A 16,313-nucleotide genomic window follows, 5' to 3' on the forward strand; every position below is an offset into this window, starting at 1 on the left:
TGACTATTGGCTTCTCCCAGCCTCTTTGTAATTCTTGACTTTGGAATTGGAATTTCAGCCACTGAGAACTTTTTGATGTGCACTTGCTTGTCTCAAAGAATAGTGACCAAGAAACAAAGTCTTCAGGTCACCTTGCCTCTTCCTTTTAAGAGGACAGAAGACGACAAAAACAAGAACACCACAGATCTTCCTGAAGGGTCTCTGGATTTACAACATCCCCACAGTGAGCACCTAGCCATGGAGCCAATGTCTCTGCCCACCATAAAACCAGAGCACTTCTAGTAAAGGAATGTCTCACTTAGCAGCTGCCTGGATATTCAGCAGAGTCGGGTTTTTTTCTTTGGTTTTTTTTTTTTTTTTTTTTTTTTAATTTGCTCAGGTAATTATCCCTAACTTGCTGAATGTGTGCACAAGTTATAAAAGTGCTACTTTTTGTTTAATGTTACAAATTCCCACATTTGAGTCAAGAGATTTCAAATGGAGGAAACTCAAATTAATTCTAAAGAATCCAGATGAAAGGGATGTAAGAAAAGGCCAAGAATAATAGATTCTGCACTTTTATTACAAAAAGCTCAAAACTTTTACATGCAATGTATGACACCGAATGTCATATATAAGTTCACTGCAAGCAAACTTTTCAAAAAATATACATACTGTATATATTTACATTCAAGTTTGAGTAACTAATGTCAAGGTATAATTCAGGTGCTAATCTTTACCTACCCTGTGGATGTGTTCGGATACTAACTAAACAGCGATTGTGTCTTCACTCAGGCACATGGAGAGGTAGGAACTGCTTTGGAAAGAAAAATCTACAGTGCAAATATGAAGACCATCATTGAAGCAGCTTTGCTACATCAAGGCGACCTAACTACCTTTGGTCATCTCAAACAGCAGAACATATGTAGCCTGTCCTTGAAATTGAAACCCAACTTTGGAGAGGAGCTTTTCTGATTACATCAGGGAGCTGACAGAACTCAACAACCAAAAGATCTGTCACCCTGCACCCAAGAATTGCATATGACTAAGTTAGGCATCTTAGCAGCAGAGCTGACAGACAGCTGGACTCCTTTTCCCTGGCAAAAATAATATGCAAACAAGAGATAACAAATGAATATCTCTTCTACCCACTTGGCCTCTAGGACTCAGAAGCCAAATAAGACACTTCCTTTTGCCAGTGAGATCCCTATTCATGTCTGCCCAAGCCCACCTCCATTGCTAACTGAGTTCTTAAGTCGGCAGCGGGGTGGGAGTGGCTTGTGGCTTCGGTAGGCCAAGATTCCTCAGCCTCCAGAGTGGACCTCAGGAAGGCTCTCGGGCCTGGGACGGACTTCCTGGGCTCCTGCCAGACTTGCTGGGGCTTGTCTCCGAGAGGGGCAGCTGGACAGAAGTGGCTGCGTGTGTGGCCAGAAGCCCCTCTCGTTCCCTTTTCTTCTGTTTCATCCTGCGGTTCTGGAACCAAATTTTGACTTGAGTGTCATTCAGCTGCAAGCAGTTGGCGATCTCGATGCGCCGGGCGCGAGTTAAGTATTTATTGAAATGAAACTCCTTCTCCAGTTCTGTCAGTTGCTTGGTGCTGAAATTGGTGCGGATCGCGCTGGAGGGGCTGGCGGCTCCGACGTCGGACAGTTTGCCTGCAATGTAAACTCGGGTCGTCAGCGGGGGAACAGGGACGGGAACGGGAAGCAGGGAGGCAGTGAGGCTGGACTTGGAACCAAAGTCACCGTGCAGCCCTCCCCCCGAACTGAGATGCCCGAGCCTGGGATCGTGGAACTGACCCGTCTTAAGAAAGCACCGGGGCGCGGTTCCACGGAGTGGGCTTGGGTGTATGTGTGGGGAGGGTAACTCCTTGGTCCTCCATCCATCGCCCACCACTCACTTTTCCTCGGGGCGTTCCTCTTCACTTTCATCCACTCGAACGTGCCGAAGGCGGCGGGGAGGCCGGAGGTGGGAGAGGCGGACTTGGGGTAGGCGCCGGGGGCCGGGGACGCCGTCTGGAAGGCGGCGGGGTGGCCGTCGGCGGGGAAGGGGCCCGGCTCTCCGAAGGCCGCGTAGTCGCCCTGGCCGCTGAGCAGGAAGGAGCCCGCGCCGCCGCCGCCGCCGCCGCCCGGGGAGAAGACGGCCGAGGCGGCGTAGTGGACGTGCGCCCCGCCGCCGTCGGCAGCCCGCCCGAGAGCGCCCGGGAAGTCGAAGGCCGGAGCCGGCGCCAGGAAGCCGTAGTCGGCGGCGGCAGGTGCGGAGCCCCGCTCGCAGACGGCCTGCAGGGTGCACGGCGCGTAGCAGCGGGGCGCGGCCGGGGGCGGAGCGGGGCGCGGCGCGGGCGCGCCCGGGGCCGAGGGCGAGGGCGCGGCTCGGGTGGCCCCCAAGGCGCCGTCGCTGCCGCCCAGGGGGAAGGCGGGCTGCCCCGAGACCGCGTCGGCGCGGCAGTACTTGGGTGCGAAGCCCAGCACGTCGCCTCCCACCCCGCCGCCGCAAGACACGTACTCCAGGTAGGAGCTCATGGTTCCCAACCCGCCGTCCCGGGAGAAGGGTGGCCGAGCGCGCGGGCCGGAGAGCCGGGGTGCGGAACCCGGCGGGCGCTGGGCACCACTGCCGCCGTCTCTCTACCCCTGCAGCCCTCGCCGAGCCATGCCGAGCCAGCCCGAGGTAAACAGTGCCTTGATATACCGGCGGCCGCGGACACGTGGCGCCGGCCGGCCAATGGGCGCCGTCCCCGCACAAGCCGCGGTCGGCCCGGCGCGCGGCTCCTCCAGCCTGCCCCGTCGCTAACTTAGCCCAACCGAGACACACACCGCCTCCGCTGGGCATCACCACCGCCGCCACACACACCCCCTGCACCCTCCTGCCCTGGAGGGACAGGCCCAGAGGTCCTAGGGTGTCCTGAGAGAGGGCGGGGCCACTGCACTGGATGCCACAGCCCCAGACAGGTATGGGGGCCGGTCTGAGGGCGAAAGGCCTGGGGAGGTCATGGTTTGGAGCGGCCAGAGCTTGTGCTTCTGGATGGCAAGGGGCCACCCCCTCGGGGTGGAGGGTGAGCTCCTGGCCGTGAGGAGGTTAGACGGGACTGCAGGGTCCCAGCCCTCCTCCCCGAAAGCGAAGTCCTCCTCTCCCGCCGCGTGCGCTCTGGCTTTCCTGCACTTGTGTTATCCCTGTCTTAAACGGCGCCAATATTTTTCTCTTTTCCGTTTTACCGACGGCTCTCGGGACCACTGAGGGCGGGATGAAATCTTTACTTTTGATTGGATTTACTTTCTGTACCCCACAGCACTCCTTCAGCTTCCTCTGCCCCTTCCAGTGTGTGATGGCACGATGAAGATGAATGCTGTAATGCTGGTGTTGATTTGGAACGAAAATAGAGTTTCTACCTTGTAAAGAAAGTAGCCTCAGACGAGGTCGTCAGAATCAAGAATCTGCCCTGTGCCAGAAAGCGCTGGTGTGGGAGGCCGGCGGCACACGGAGCTGCTTTCAATGAGGCTTTTGGCTCCAGGGCGCAGAGGCTTCCCTGGGACCGGTCAGAGCTCAGAGGTTTGGACCACCATGTACCTTGAAGCAATTAAAGCTTCTGTTCCATCAGATAAGTGCTGCGTCGTCTGTTGCGAGTGAAATCTGAGGGCTCGCGATGTTAATGGGCTCACGTCTTTCCCTTGATAATATGGTTTTGTTTACTGAGTGGAGAGAGACGGGAAATAAAAGTGCAATTGGCACAGGAAACGCAGAGTAGAAGGGTTACAAAGACAGGCTATACGTTGATAAACTTTCCAACTTCCTTGATCGTTTCTTTTAAATGTTTTCCTCCATGGGGCTGTAGGAAAATATCAAGTTAAATACAGATTATTTACACACGGCTATAAATAAATGAGGGTAGCTTCCTAAAAACTTGTGATGAAAATTCTAGAGTCTGCTCTTAGTTTATTCTGGTGCCCTTGAAAAACTTGATCTGTCACAACCTCTAAGTCGTAGTGAACGAGGTTTTATTATTGTTGTATTGATCTACTTGTTATGAAATACCGATTGCCTAAAATTGCCCAAAATTCCACTCGAGGCAGTCTGGAGGACAGGAGTCATCACTGTGCAGGGAGCCAGTTTCTTATGGGGTGTGACCTTGCGGGCAAACAAATCCACACCAAAAGTACATAAAACTGGTAAGGCTGAAGGGCCTCATAGGTGGGGGAAAGGGCTGTCACTTGTGGGTCAAGCTCCTAGAATGTGGGGTTCCTAACTTGCTGGCATGGGAAGTGGACACTTGTGCCAAAAAAAAAAAAAAAGCAAGCCCTTCAGGGACTGGAGAGATGGCTTATGTGTTAAAGGCACTTGCTTGCTTGCAAAGCCTACAGCCCCAAAGTGGTGCATGTGTCTGATGTTCATTTGCAGTGACAAAAAGGCTCTGGTGTGTACATCCTCTCCCCCTCCCCCCCCCCCACACACACCCATTCTCTCTCTTCTCTGTAGATCTACTTGCAACTAAATATTTTTTTAAAAAGCATAGCCCTTCAGGGCTGGTCGTGGTGGCACATGCCTTTAATTCCAGCACTTGGGAGGCAGAGGTAAGAGGATCACCATGAATTCAAGGCAACCCTGAGACTACATAGTGAATTCCAGGTCAGCCTGGGCTAGAGTGAGAACCTACCTCAAAAAAAAACCCCAAAAACAACAATAACAAAAAAGCCCTTCAACCTTGACCTATCCACACTGTGGGTCTGAAGCAAAATTTTGGTGATTTAACCTTTAATGAGAATTTAAAAGTGTACTAAAATAGAATGAGTTTTCCTTTTAGTGCCTGTTTTCATAACTGTATTGAAAGCGGAGGGTCAGAAGTGAAGTTGGGATAGGATTCAATATTTGTTCAGACCCCATTGTAGTTCCCTGATCAACTATATTCTGTTTGTCCTTCATTTCATTCCCTTTAATATCTGAGTTATTAGCATATCCCACACTTCCAGGCTGCAGAGTTACTTACTACCTTTACTCCTGAGTTGGTTCTTTTGTTTTTGATGTGCTGGCAGATCCAATATAGGACCTTGCACATGCTAGGCAAGCAATCTGCTACTGACCTATGTCATCAGCCCTTGACTTCTGCCAGTTGGAAGTCCAAGTCTGGTTATCTCATACCCACATTCAACGAATGTTCAACTGTCTATCATGTAAGGGCATTTTGTTAGATTTAAGCAAAAGATGTGCTCAAACTTAAAAAGGTCAAGATTAACTTTTAAAAAATTTATTTATTTACTTGCAAGCAGAGACAGATAAAGAGAAGAAGGACAGAGAGAATGGGTAGCCAGGGTCTCCAGCCCCTGCTAATGAACTTCAGATGCATATGCCACCTTGTGCATATGGCTTTATATGGGTACTAGGGGATCAAACCTGGGTGATTAGGCTTTGTAAGAAAGTGCCTTAACCACTTATCCATCTCTCCAGCTCCAAGATTCGCTTCCTAAAATTTTATTATTTATTTATTTGAGAGAGAAAGAGAGAATGGGCATACCAGGCCCTCCAGCCACTGCAAACGAACTCCACATGCATGGACCACCATGTGCATCTTGCTTACATGGATTCTGGGGAATCAAACCTGGGTCCTTAGGCTTTGTAGGCAAGCACCTTAACTGCTAAGCCATCTCTCCAGCCCAAGATTCACTTTTCACACAGGTCTTAGCTGTACTATGAATCTACTCCAGAAAGATGGATAGATGTCTCCCTCTGTATTAGGAATCAAACCCAAGACCTTGCGCATTCTATGTAAGTGCTCTATCTACATCCCCAGCACATACTCGAGAAAAATCAGCCTTAATCTATAATTCTGTAAGGGGAGATTTGGAAAATATTATTAGGGGATGTAGTATGTGGAAATATGTAAATATAGGATATTTTGAGTAGCATTAAAGTTTGTCTCAGATGTTCACCAGGTATGAAGAAAAAAGTCTTACGAGATTTATTATGTATACAAGCCATGAATTCCTAAGGGTCACTTGCCCTGCTGGGTCCTGGTTCTGTGAATTCTCCATAGGAGGTGACAGCAAAGGAGCTTGATGACCAGGGTGTGTTTGATGTAGGAATGCTTTGAAATTGCCTATCTGCTCACCACCTCAGCTACCCCCTATTCGTTTCCACCCTCCCCCACTGCCTTTCTCTCCCATTCTAATAACAGTCTGCTTTTCTGCAGACTGAAGTGGTGGACAGTGGTGACCTGGTCTTCCGTGTGTTTAAAGTCGATCCTAAGAAACCTCAGGCACCCCCTTTCCACAGCCCCACTGTGCTATCCCTTGGAGCTACTTAAGTACATGGACTCTGGTCCACAACCCCAAAGCACAGAAGGTCACTTGCCTGTTGAAGTAAAGAAAGGTGGTATGTTTTTTCTTATACCATATTAAGAGAAAATGTCTTTAAAATGCAGTTCTCTCTAGCATCTTCAGTCCTCAGAAATTAGAGGTGAGGGGTAAAAGGGTCCCAAGGATAGGAATTCTAAACCTCCTGGAAGCCTGATAACTTGACCATCCCAGAGGAAAACAGTTTAAAGTATTGTGCTCTCCCAGACAGACTTACAGATGACTCATGACTCATTGGCCCAGCCAGTTCTTGGATGGTAGACAGTCAATGAAAGTTTGTTGGGCAGGAGTAAAGAATAGACGTGATGGTCGATTTACTATGGTTACTACTGGCTTAATGATATCCTCAGATTATTGACTCCCAAAACCACTTTGTGTGGGTTAGAATCACCATAGAAGCTTACTTCTCCCACACCCAGAGATTTTAATCAAACAGGTTTGACTCGGGAATCTTTGTAACAAGCCCCTTGGGTGTTCTTTAAAACAAAGTTCTTCAGAACAACACTTGGAAATTTTTTGCTTTGGGAGGTGGGGCTGTGCAGGGAACACGGAGATTCTTTTGTGAAAGGGATGGTGAACAGTGTGAAAGATCCTGGCTAGCTGGTGCACTGATACACTATTGAGCAGGCATGTAGAAGACAAGCAAGTGAAAATCACCATCAGCTTTAGAACGCATACTAAAGAAGTGGTCAGTAGGAAAGTCCCAAGTTTTACTGGCCAGCTAGTGCTTTCCAGAGGCTGGGTTCATGCTGTTGCTTGTTACTGCCTTCCTTACCTCAGCTCTGGTAATGGCTGCCGGTGGGTGTGCATCAAAACCTCTCTCCTCTAGTCTTTTCTAAAGAAAACTTTTAGGGTGGTGTCACAAAGGGAGGCCTAGGGATGCCCTGCTTCTACTCCCACACCCTACCACCTCTCCCCAAATTATCCAGAAGGTAATACGAACCTCAGGGGATCCAGAAGGAATACACTTGCCTTGGCCTAGCCTATGACTGTTCTTCTGGCTAAAGATGACCTTTTACAGCCAGGCTAAGATGAAAACAGAAAAAGGCATCATAGAGATGAACTACTTCAAACCCTTGGTCTTAGAGAAGCCACTTGACTCAGAAGTTAAAAGGTAATGCTGTCCTACAAAAAATGATGGAACTTTGACTCCCCACAGTTCATTGCCTTCCCATGGTCTACTCAGCAGGAAGAACTAAGGCAGCCACCTCTTGTACCAACACCATGGCCACCTCAACCCTGAGCAAACAAAGCGGCTCATGAAGGTGCCCTCACTTCTAGGAGACCACATAGCCAGTGGGATCTACAAAGGGGTCTGCTTCATTCCCTTTATTTGTTTGCCAAACCCCTGCCCTAGAGATGTATAATGTCACCTCGAGGCTTCTCCCAAGAGTAGACAGAGATGCACTTTGGTCCCCACACCTTCCAAACAAGGGTAAAGGAGCCCCCATTTCCTATTGAGGTTGACCAGCATCAGCGGAAGGATAAACTAAGAAATGTCTCTAAACTGAGTCTCCTAGATAGAGCAAGTACAAAAGGTACATAGATGAAATGGCCTGCTCTTGTCTTTCACTGATTATTTTATTGGAATGCTCACATTTTTTATTAAATTATAAAACTATACCTTAACCCTCAATCATATAACACAAATTTTCTCAGCATGAGGGCTGGGGATGTAGCTCAGTGGTAGAATGCTTGCCTAGCATGCATAAGGCCTTCAGTTTGGTCCCAGCACTAAATAAATAAATCAATTAACCAATTAATTAATTTTCAGCATATCATTATCTTCCTATTTGTTAAACATATAAAAATGGATATTTGTTGTTTTTTTTTTGAGGTAGGGTCTCACTCTAGCCCAAGCTGACCTGGAAATCACTATGTAGTCTCAGGCTGGCCTTAAACTCATGGCAATCCTGCTACCTCTACCTTCCAAATGAATGCTGGGATTAAAGGTATGAGCCACCATGCCCAGAGAAAGTGCGTTTTTATATATTAAAATTTTCTTACGGTTTGTCTTTGGTCTTACGTTTATAAAGACCTCCCATTCTTAATCATATTATATATTTTTAATATTTTTTTATTTATTTGAGAGAGAGAAAGAGGCAGATTGAGAATGAGAGACAGAGAAAGAATATGGGCATACCAGGGCTTCCAGCCATTGCAAATGAACTCCAGACACATGCACCACCTTGTGCATCTGACTTATGTTGGTACTGGTGAATAGAACCTGGGTCCTTTGGCTTTGCAGCAAGTGTCTTAACTACAAAGCCAACCCTCCAGCCTATATTATATATTTTTAAGTTTTCTTTTTTAATTAATATACAAATAGGTTTAATTATAGTGTTTTTTCAAACACTTGTTTTTAATTTTTTAAATTATTTTATTTTTATTTGAGACATAGAGGGATAAGGAGAAAGAAAGAATAGCCACTCCAGGGCCTCTAGCCACTGCAGAACAACTCCAGACCCACATGCCACCTTATGCATCTGGCTTAAGTGGGTCCTGGTGAATTGAATCTGAGTCCTTTGGCTTCATAGACAAGCACCTTAACCACTAAGTCATCTCTCCAGCCCCTATGTCATATTTTTTTAAAGGACATGTATGAACACACACAGACACCGCCCAGTTAAATACACACCATGTACTAGCCATTTATAATTCACTTGTGAGGGTTGAGATGTAGCTCAGTAAGCAGAATATTTGTGTAGCATGCACAAAGTCCTGGGTTCCTTTTCCAGCAACCTCAGAAATATAATTTGTTGCTTTGTTTTTCAAATGGGCAATAAATGGCACTGACATGGTTCAAGATTCAGAGGAGGATGCTATGAAAAGTCTTTCTCCTATTCTTCTCCACAGCCATCTGGTCCGTATTCGTGTCAGCAATTAATTTGATTGGTTTTATGTGGATCTTTTCCAGGGATACTTTACACCTGAACAATTCATGACAGAGTGTGTGTGTTTAAGTTGGGGTCTTTTAGTAACCCAGGCTGACTTGACCTTCACTCCATAGCCCTGGCTGACTTTGAACTCATGGCATTCCTCCTTCCTTAGCCTGAATGCTGGGATTACAGATGTGAGTTACCACTCCTGGCTCTCCCCACAGTTTTTATTTTCTATTTAATTAACAAACAGACGATAGATAGATAGATAGATAGATAGATAGATAGATAGATAGATAGATGAAAGAAAGAAAGAAGGAAGGAAAGGAGAAAGAAAGAAAGGAGAGAAAAAGAAAGAAAGGAGAAAGAAAGAAAGGAGAGAGAAAGAAAGAAAGAAAGAAAGAAAGAAAGAAAGAAAGAAAGAAAGAAAGAAAGAAAGAAAGGAGAAAGAAAGAGAGAGAGAGAAAAAGAGAAATGGAGCACCACGGCCTCTGGCCACTGCAAATGAACTCAAGACGTATGTACCACCTTGTGCATTACATGAGTGCTGAGGATTGGGAACCTGGATACTTAGGTTTTGCAGGCAAATGCCTTAACCACTGAACCATCTCTCCAGCCCTCCTCACAGTTTTTAACCCAAATAAGTACCATGATACAAGAATATATTGCATAATTATCTTCAAAGATATATGTGTGTGTGTGTATATATACATACATACATACATACACATATACATATACATATACATATACATATACATATACATATACATATACATATACATATACATATACATATACATATATATATATATATATATATATATATATATATATATATATATATATATATGGGGGTGCTGGACAGATGGCTGTGCAATTAAAGGTACTTGCTTGCAAAACATGACAACCCAGATTCAATTCTCCAGCATCCACATTCAAAAGTGGTACATATGTCTGGATTTCTTTGCAGTAGTAGGAGACCCTGGCATACCCATATTCATTCTCTTTGTGTCTGCCTTTTTCTCTCTATCTCTAGCTATCTCTCTCAAATAAATTAACAAAATATTTTAATAAATAAACAAATATTATTTTAAAAATATAGGCCAGGGACTGGAGAGATGGCTTAGCTGTTAAGCACTAGCCTGTGAAGCCTAAGGACCCCGATTCAAGGCTCGATTCCCCAGAACCCACATTAGCCAGATGCACAGGGGGGCACACACGTCTAGAGTTTATTTGCAGTGGTTAGAGACCCTGGCGCCCCCATTCTCCCTCCCTCCCTCCCTCCCTCCCTCCACCCCCCCTCTCTCTCTCTCTGCCTATTTCTCTGTCACTCTCAAATAAATAAATAAAAATTTTAAAATATATATGTATATAGGCCAGGTGTGGTGGAGGACTCCTTTAATCCCATCACTCAGGAGGTACACATGGGAGGATCATTGTGAGTTCAAGGCCACCCTCAGACTACATAGTCAATTCCAGGTCAACTTGGGCTGGAGTGAAACTCTATCTTGAAAAATCAAAATATATGTATATATTTACTCTGAGTCTCTGGTTATGCATGCTCAGGCCTCTTGCCTTTGCAGAGAAACACCAGACACTTTCACCATATTTTTGCATGTGGCTTATGTGTGCATATTGGGAATGGAATTCTGGGCAGCAGACTTTGCAAGTGCCTTTAACCACTGAGTCCCAGCTCCTTCTATTGTATCTTAAAGACCATCACATGTGAATATACACAGAATATTCAGGCAAAGCCAGGCATGGTGGCACACATCCAGCACTTGGGAGGCAGAGGTAGGAGGATCACCATGAGTTTGAGGCCACCTTTAAACTGCATAGTGAATTCCAAGTCAGCCTGGGCTAGAGTGAGACCTTACCTCAAAAAACAAAAAACAAACAAACAAAAAAAAAAAGTTTTTTTCTGGCAACTTCATACTATGTTGTGTAGACCTTTCATAGTTGATTTATCTAGTCCCTGTGGATGAGCTTTGACCTGTTTTCATTTTGTTATTAAATACATGTGTTCAAATTCTACCTGTTGGGATGTTTTAGAAGTGAAATTACCAAGTCAAAGTGTACATACACTGGAAACTTTAATACATTTTGATAAATTGCTCTTCATAAAAGTGAATCAAATTAGTCAGATATGGTGGCTTATTCCTGGAATCCCAGCACTCAGATAGGCTGAGGCAGGACTATCAAGAGCTCAAGACTTACGGGCTGGAGTGATAGTTTAGCAGTTAAAGTACTTGCCTGCAAAGCCTACAGACCAGGGTTTGATTCTCCAGTACCCATGTAAGTCAGATGCACAAGGTGCTGCATGCATCTGGAGTTAGTTTACAGAGGCTAGTGGCCCTTGTATGCCCATTCTCTCTCTCTCTCTCTTTCTCTCATAAATAAATAAGATGGAAAAAATTTATAAAACATACATACATATATATATGGAGAGAGAGAGAGAGAGTTAGTTAGTTAGTTAGTTAGTTAGTTCAAGACAAGTCTGGGCTACATAGTAAAACCCTATCTCAAGCAACACAGATAGGTGCTGGGGAGGTTGCTCAGTGGCTGCAGCATTTACTGCACAACTTGAAGTACCTGAGCTCAGATCCCCAGGCCCCATATAAAAGCCAGAAGTTATGCAGTGTGCCTATGGCAAGATGGGAGGCTGAGACCAGAAAATTTCCCAGAAGCCCCCAGAGCAGTGAACAACAAAAGATCCTGCCTCAAACAAGGTGGAAGGCAGGGAGCAACTTGAATGTTGTCCTCTGATGTGCAGTCACATGACATAGCATGGGCAGTCCCAAACACACACATACACCACAATAAGTGAACAAATAATTATTTAAAAACTCAGGATCAACCCAGATGTGGTGGCACATGCCTTTAATCCCAGCACTCAGGAGGCAGAGATGGGAAAATAGCAGTGAGTTCAAGGCCACTGTGAGAACTACATAGTGAATTCCAGGTCAGCCTGGGCTAGAGTAAGACCCTACCGTGAAACAACCCCCCCCAAAAAAGAAAATCCAGATCAATTTACATTTCTACCAATAACTGATGAGCATTTCTCTTTTGTTATATCTTTACCAAATGAGAGGGACATTAGAGAATCTTTATTTTTGACAGTCTGGTAAATAGAAAAATATCTTTTATTAATCTTTATAACATCTCACAAAATGCCATTTCCCCTTATCTGATCCTTTCATAGTTCTATTTCATAAATGATAATACTAGCACAGAAAAGATAAACAAGTTGTCATCACATCCACTGTGAAATAGCGAAGGTCAAGCCCAAATCTTTCCCTTGTACCATGCTGTTCCACACAGGGTTTAAGGAGGCTGAAGCATTCCTGAAAGATACATGATATTAAAAACAAAGCACTAAAACTTTTTGATATCTGCTAAAAGGCCTCCTCTTTAGTAGTCTGATACCCAGACCACATTCTATGTGAATTCTCCTGAGAGTACCCCCTTCCAAGCAGAGGGCTCGGATTAGCAAACTGAACTGACCTAGTCCTAAGCATTAGCTTAGATTCAGTATCTGGGAAACAGTAGGGTGTTAAGACTTATTTCTCTCTGGCTATTCAGGATCCCAGTATTGACCAGCCTGGTGGAGGTGGGAGTATGTTTTCCCTAGGTTTTAGCTTTATTTTTTATTTATTTTATTTTGACAAAAAAGAGGGAGATAGCTGGGCATGGTGGCACACTTCTTTAATCCCAGCACTTGGGAGGCAGAGGTAGGAGGGTCGCCATGAGTTCGAGGCCACCCTGAGACTCTGTAGTGAATTCCAGATCAGCCTGGGATAGAGTGAGACCCCACCTCGAAAAACCAAAAAAAAAAAAAAAAAAGAGGGAGAGAGAAAGAGAATGGATGCACCAGGGCCTCCAGCCACTGCAAATGAATTCCAGATGCTTGTGCCCCCTTGTGCATGTGGCTAACATGGGTCCTGAGGACTTGAACCCGGGTCCTTTGGCTTTGCAGGCAAATGCCTTAATTGCTAAGCCATCACTCCAGCCCAGGTTTTAGCTTTATATAAAACATTCACTTAATCCTGGTAAAGAAAACACTTCTAACACACACACACACACACACACACACACACCTTAATAAACCTATGAGGTAGATACCTTTATCAACTGTTTCACTGATGAAAGTAAAGTTCAGAAAGATTAAGTGAATTGCTTAGGGTTACATGATGTATCCTCAGCAAAGCAGAACATAGATGTAGACCTGAAAACTGAACACATTAGATTCCCTTGTAGTCTCTTCCCCCTCCTCTATTCATTTTGGTTAATGGCTTGACTTCCCACTCAGGCCCTTAAAACAAAAACATAAAAATTCATCCAACTGATCAGTAAGTCCTGTGACTTCAACCTTTTAAATGCTGGATTATTTCAGCAACTTCCTTTTATGTTCTTGACTCCTGTCCTTTCTCCAGTTAGAGACAGTGTGCCAACGAGTTAGCTTTCCTGTCAGATAATCTCATTTCCCAGCCCAAAACTTCAAGCCGGGCATGGTGGCGCATGCCTTTAATCCCAGCACTTAGGAGGCAGAGGTAGGAGGATTGCTGAGAGTTTGAAGCCACCCTGAGACTCCATAGTGAATTCCAGGTCAGCCTGGGCTAGAGTGAGACCCTACCTCAAAAACAAAGCTTCAGTCCCCACCCCCCCCCACAGGAGGTACTAGAAAGACACAAACCCTGAACACACACTTCCCAGCCATGGTGCTCTACTCCCAAGCACTCCCCTTATTCTGAGTCTAGACATTGCTCTCTTTCCCTTTTCACCTTTTGCATGAGCTTCTTTCATTCCTTGGCATGTCCTTCCCTCCCCAACCTGAAAAACTCTTCAGAAACGGAAATTCTTCTCATCTGAGTAGCTGTGTTGACGTTTCAGTATGGTTAGTAGCTCCAGGAGCAGTTTGAGCAAACTTCTGTTTACAACCTCTATTACAGTGTTTTGGGATCATTCCAGTCTCCCACAGGTTGATGGCCACAAACCACTAGCGACTTAGTATCCTACAGCGCAACACAGTGTACTCAGGAACCGTTCAGTGGCTATTGGTGAAGGTCAAGGGGGAGGGGACAGCTTGATCCAAGGACTACAGGACCAGTATTACCATTGCTCAGTGGGCTGGAGTTACCGCTGTAGCTTTGTCTATGAAATGATAGTTGGACATTTTTTTCCACAAGAAGTTACATTCTTCCCAAGATACTGAGAGAAGGCTGAGGAGGGAAGGGGAAGCAGCAAGCAACGCCAGGCCCTCCCGTTCTTCAGGACTCTCTTCTGAGGACTAAGCAATGTAAGTTAACTTCCTAGATATTGCAGCTAATGTCACCTAGCCAAAAGGCAAAAGGGGAGCTAGGTCAGAATTTGTATAGAATTTGTGGAGGCAGCCTTTTGCCCCTCCAAAGGACGTATAGGAATGCATCACCACCCACTCCACCCACGGCCTCCTGCTGTAAACAACTCTAAAGTGAGTGACTGCCTCCAGACACTTGAAGTCTTTCCCTTTATGGTATTATCAACATCAACTCCCAAACACTGGAGACAAACACTCAGGAGACTTATCCCTCCCCCAGGGAAAAAAAAAAAAAAAGATATCACCGTGGGTAGTGTTTGAAATATACGTCTATTGCTATTTTAAATGGCATTCAAGGTTATTACAAGTTCAAGACCGGTCTTACCCTACTTCTCACAACACAAATTACCCTGCAGGCTGCAAAGAGCCCGCTTCTCCGGCACTTGGGGGTAGGGCAGCACTGGGGCAGGCAGAGGCGGAGAAGGCCAGGTCACCATGGGTCTCCCGGAGGGTGTGGATGCAGCGCGTGGGTGGGATGGAGGTGACCACTGCAGAGCGCTGTCCAGGCGGAGCACTTGTCCTGTTAGGGGGGGGGGGGCAGGGAGAGGGTGGCCAGCGTGCTACAGAGCGCTGTCCCGGTGTAGGAGGGTGGCCGGTGCACTTTGTGTGTGGGGAGGGGGTGGCCCAGTGGGTGGGTCCTGGTTGTGGAGTTGGTGGCCTGCGAGCTATGGAGTGCCTTGGGGGAGGTGAGTGGCCCGGTGGGGAGGGTGACCTCTGTGCTTTGCAGCGCAGCACTATCCTGGTTGGGGGGAGGTGGCTGGTTGCTCCAGGCCGGCGATAGGGGGTCAGGGGGGTGGTGGGGGCCGTGCTCACCACCAGTGCCTGGGTCCCCTCAGCCCCGTGGTTTCTCGTCGGCTCCCAGCTGGCCCAGACTTGCTCTGAAGTAGGAGGAACCGCTGTCGAGCGGAAAGTGCACACACGGGGTGATTGATGGAGCATTAATAGGACTAACCTCTCCCGCCCCCCACCCTAGACACACACACACACACAGACACCCTCCACCCGGAAGGACGCCGCGCAGGCGGTCGCGAGGGACACGGCCGCCAGCCGGTAGGGTGATTAAGTCAGCGTTTGTCCTCCCCGGAGAGGTCCAGGTGGATGGAGGGACAGGGCGGGCGCGTCACGTGGCGGCAGCATGGACCCAAGCAGGCTTTGTGCCCAGCGCTGGCCTCTGGGCAGCCGGCTTCTATTGTTCCTGCGGGCATCGGGGCGCTCAGACTCCACTTACAGGGACCCTGGGTCCAAGGACCGGCCGTGCTTCTTTGGGTGCTCTCTAACAGGCATGGGGATGGCCCCAGTAGCCGAGGGAGTGAGGGACGATGCCAACAGTTCCCCTCTGCTCACACAACCCACTTTCCCCCAACCGTCCTGCGCCCTGCGGCCCCGGATGTGAACAATAGAGCCATCAAAACGCCTTCTAGTCTTGTCTCTTGAGTCTGGGAAATTCTCCTCCCCTTCTGAGGAAAGGCTCTTCTCCCAACGGGCCCTCCTGGCCCCGTCTAAGTCTTGCTTCTCTCATCAGTCATCGTTATCTGCACCAGAGTGGTCCATGAACCATGATTCAGATTGGGATCTCCTTCTCCCTCTGCCCTTTCTAATGCTAACCCCCATTCCTTGGCTGATTTTTTCCAGATCTTAGTCTTCCACAGAATGATCCAGACTTGCGAAAGGAATCAGTCAAGATGTTTTGCCTTGGGCTTGTTGGTGTAGCTCAGTGGTAGACTGCATACTTACCATGGACTGGGCCCTGGGTCA

The 16,313-nt window shown here is 46.8% G+C and overlaps 1 protein-coding gene across 1 annotated transcript; it reads right to left on the bottom strand.

Annotated features, from left to right (window-relative positions):
* Positions 1–1,084: 1,084 nt before the first annotated feature.
* Hoxd1 (homeobox D1) lies at positions 1,085–2,614 on the bottom strand. Its single transcript, XM_045148289.1, has 2 exons — positions 1,880–2,614; positions 1,085–1,634 (listed from the first exon to the last, which is right to left on the bottom strand). Exons 1-2 carry the CDS (start codon positions 2,499–2,501, stop codon positions 1,303–1,305), a joined length of 954 nt encoding a protein of 317 aa, XP_045004224.1. The 5' UTR covers positions 2,502–2,614; the 3' UTR covers positions 1,085–1,302.
* Positions 2,615–16,313: the final 13,699 nt, after the last annotated feature.

This window comes from Jaculus jaculus, chromosome 4 (genome assembly GCF_020740685.1).
Source record: "Jaculus jaculus isolate mJacJac1 chromosome 4, mJacJac1.mat.Y.cur, whole genome shotgun sequence".
Classification (NCBI taxonomy): domain Eukaryota; kingdom Metazoa; phylum Chordata; class Mammalia; order Rodentia; family Dipodidae; genus Jaculus; species Jaculus jaculus.

Coding starts and splice junctions, on each gene's coding strand:
- Hoxd1 (XM_045148289.1), bottom strand. CDS start 2,501: ATGAGCTCCTACCTGGAGTACGTGTCTTGCGGCGGCGGGGTGGGAGGC. Junction 1,635..1,879: donor GAGGAACGCCCCGAGGAAAA/GTGAGTGGTGGG, acceptor TTTACATTGCAG/GCAAACTGTCCGACGTCGGA.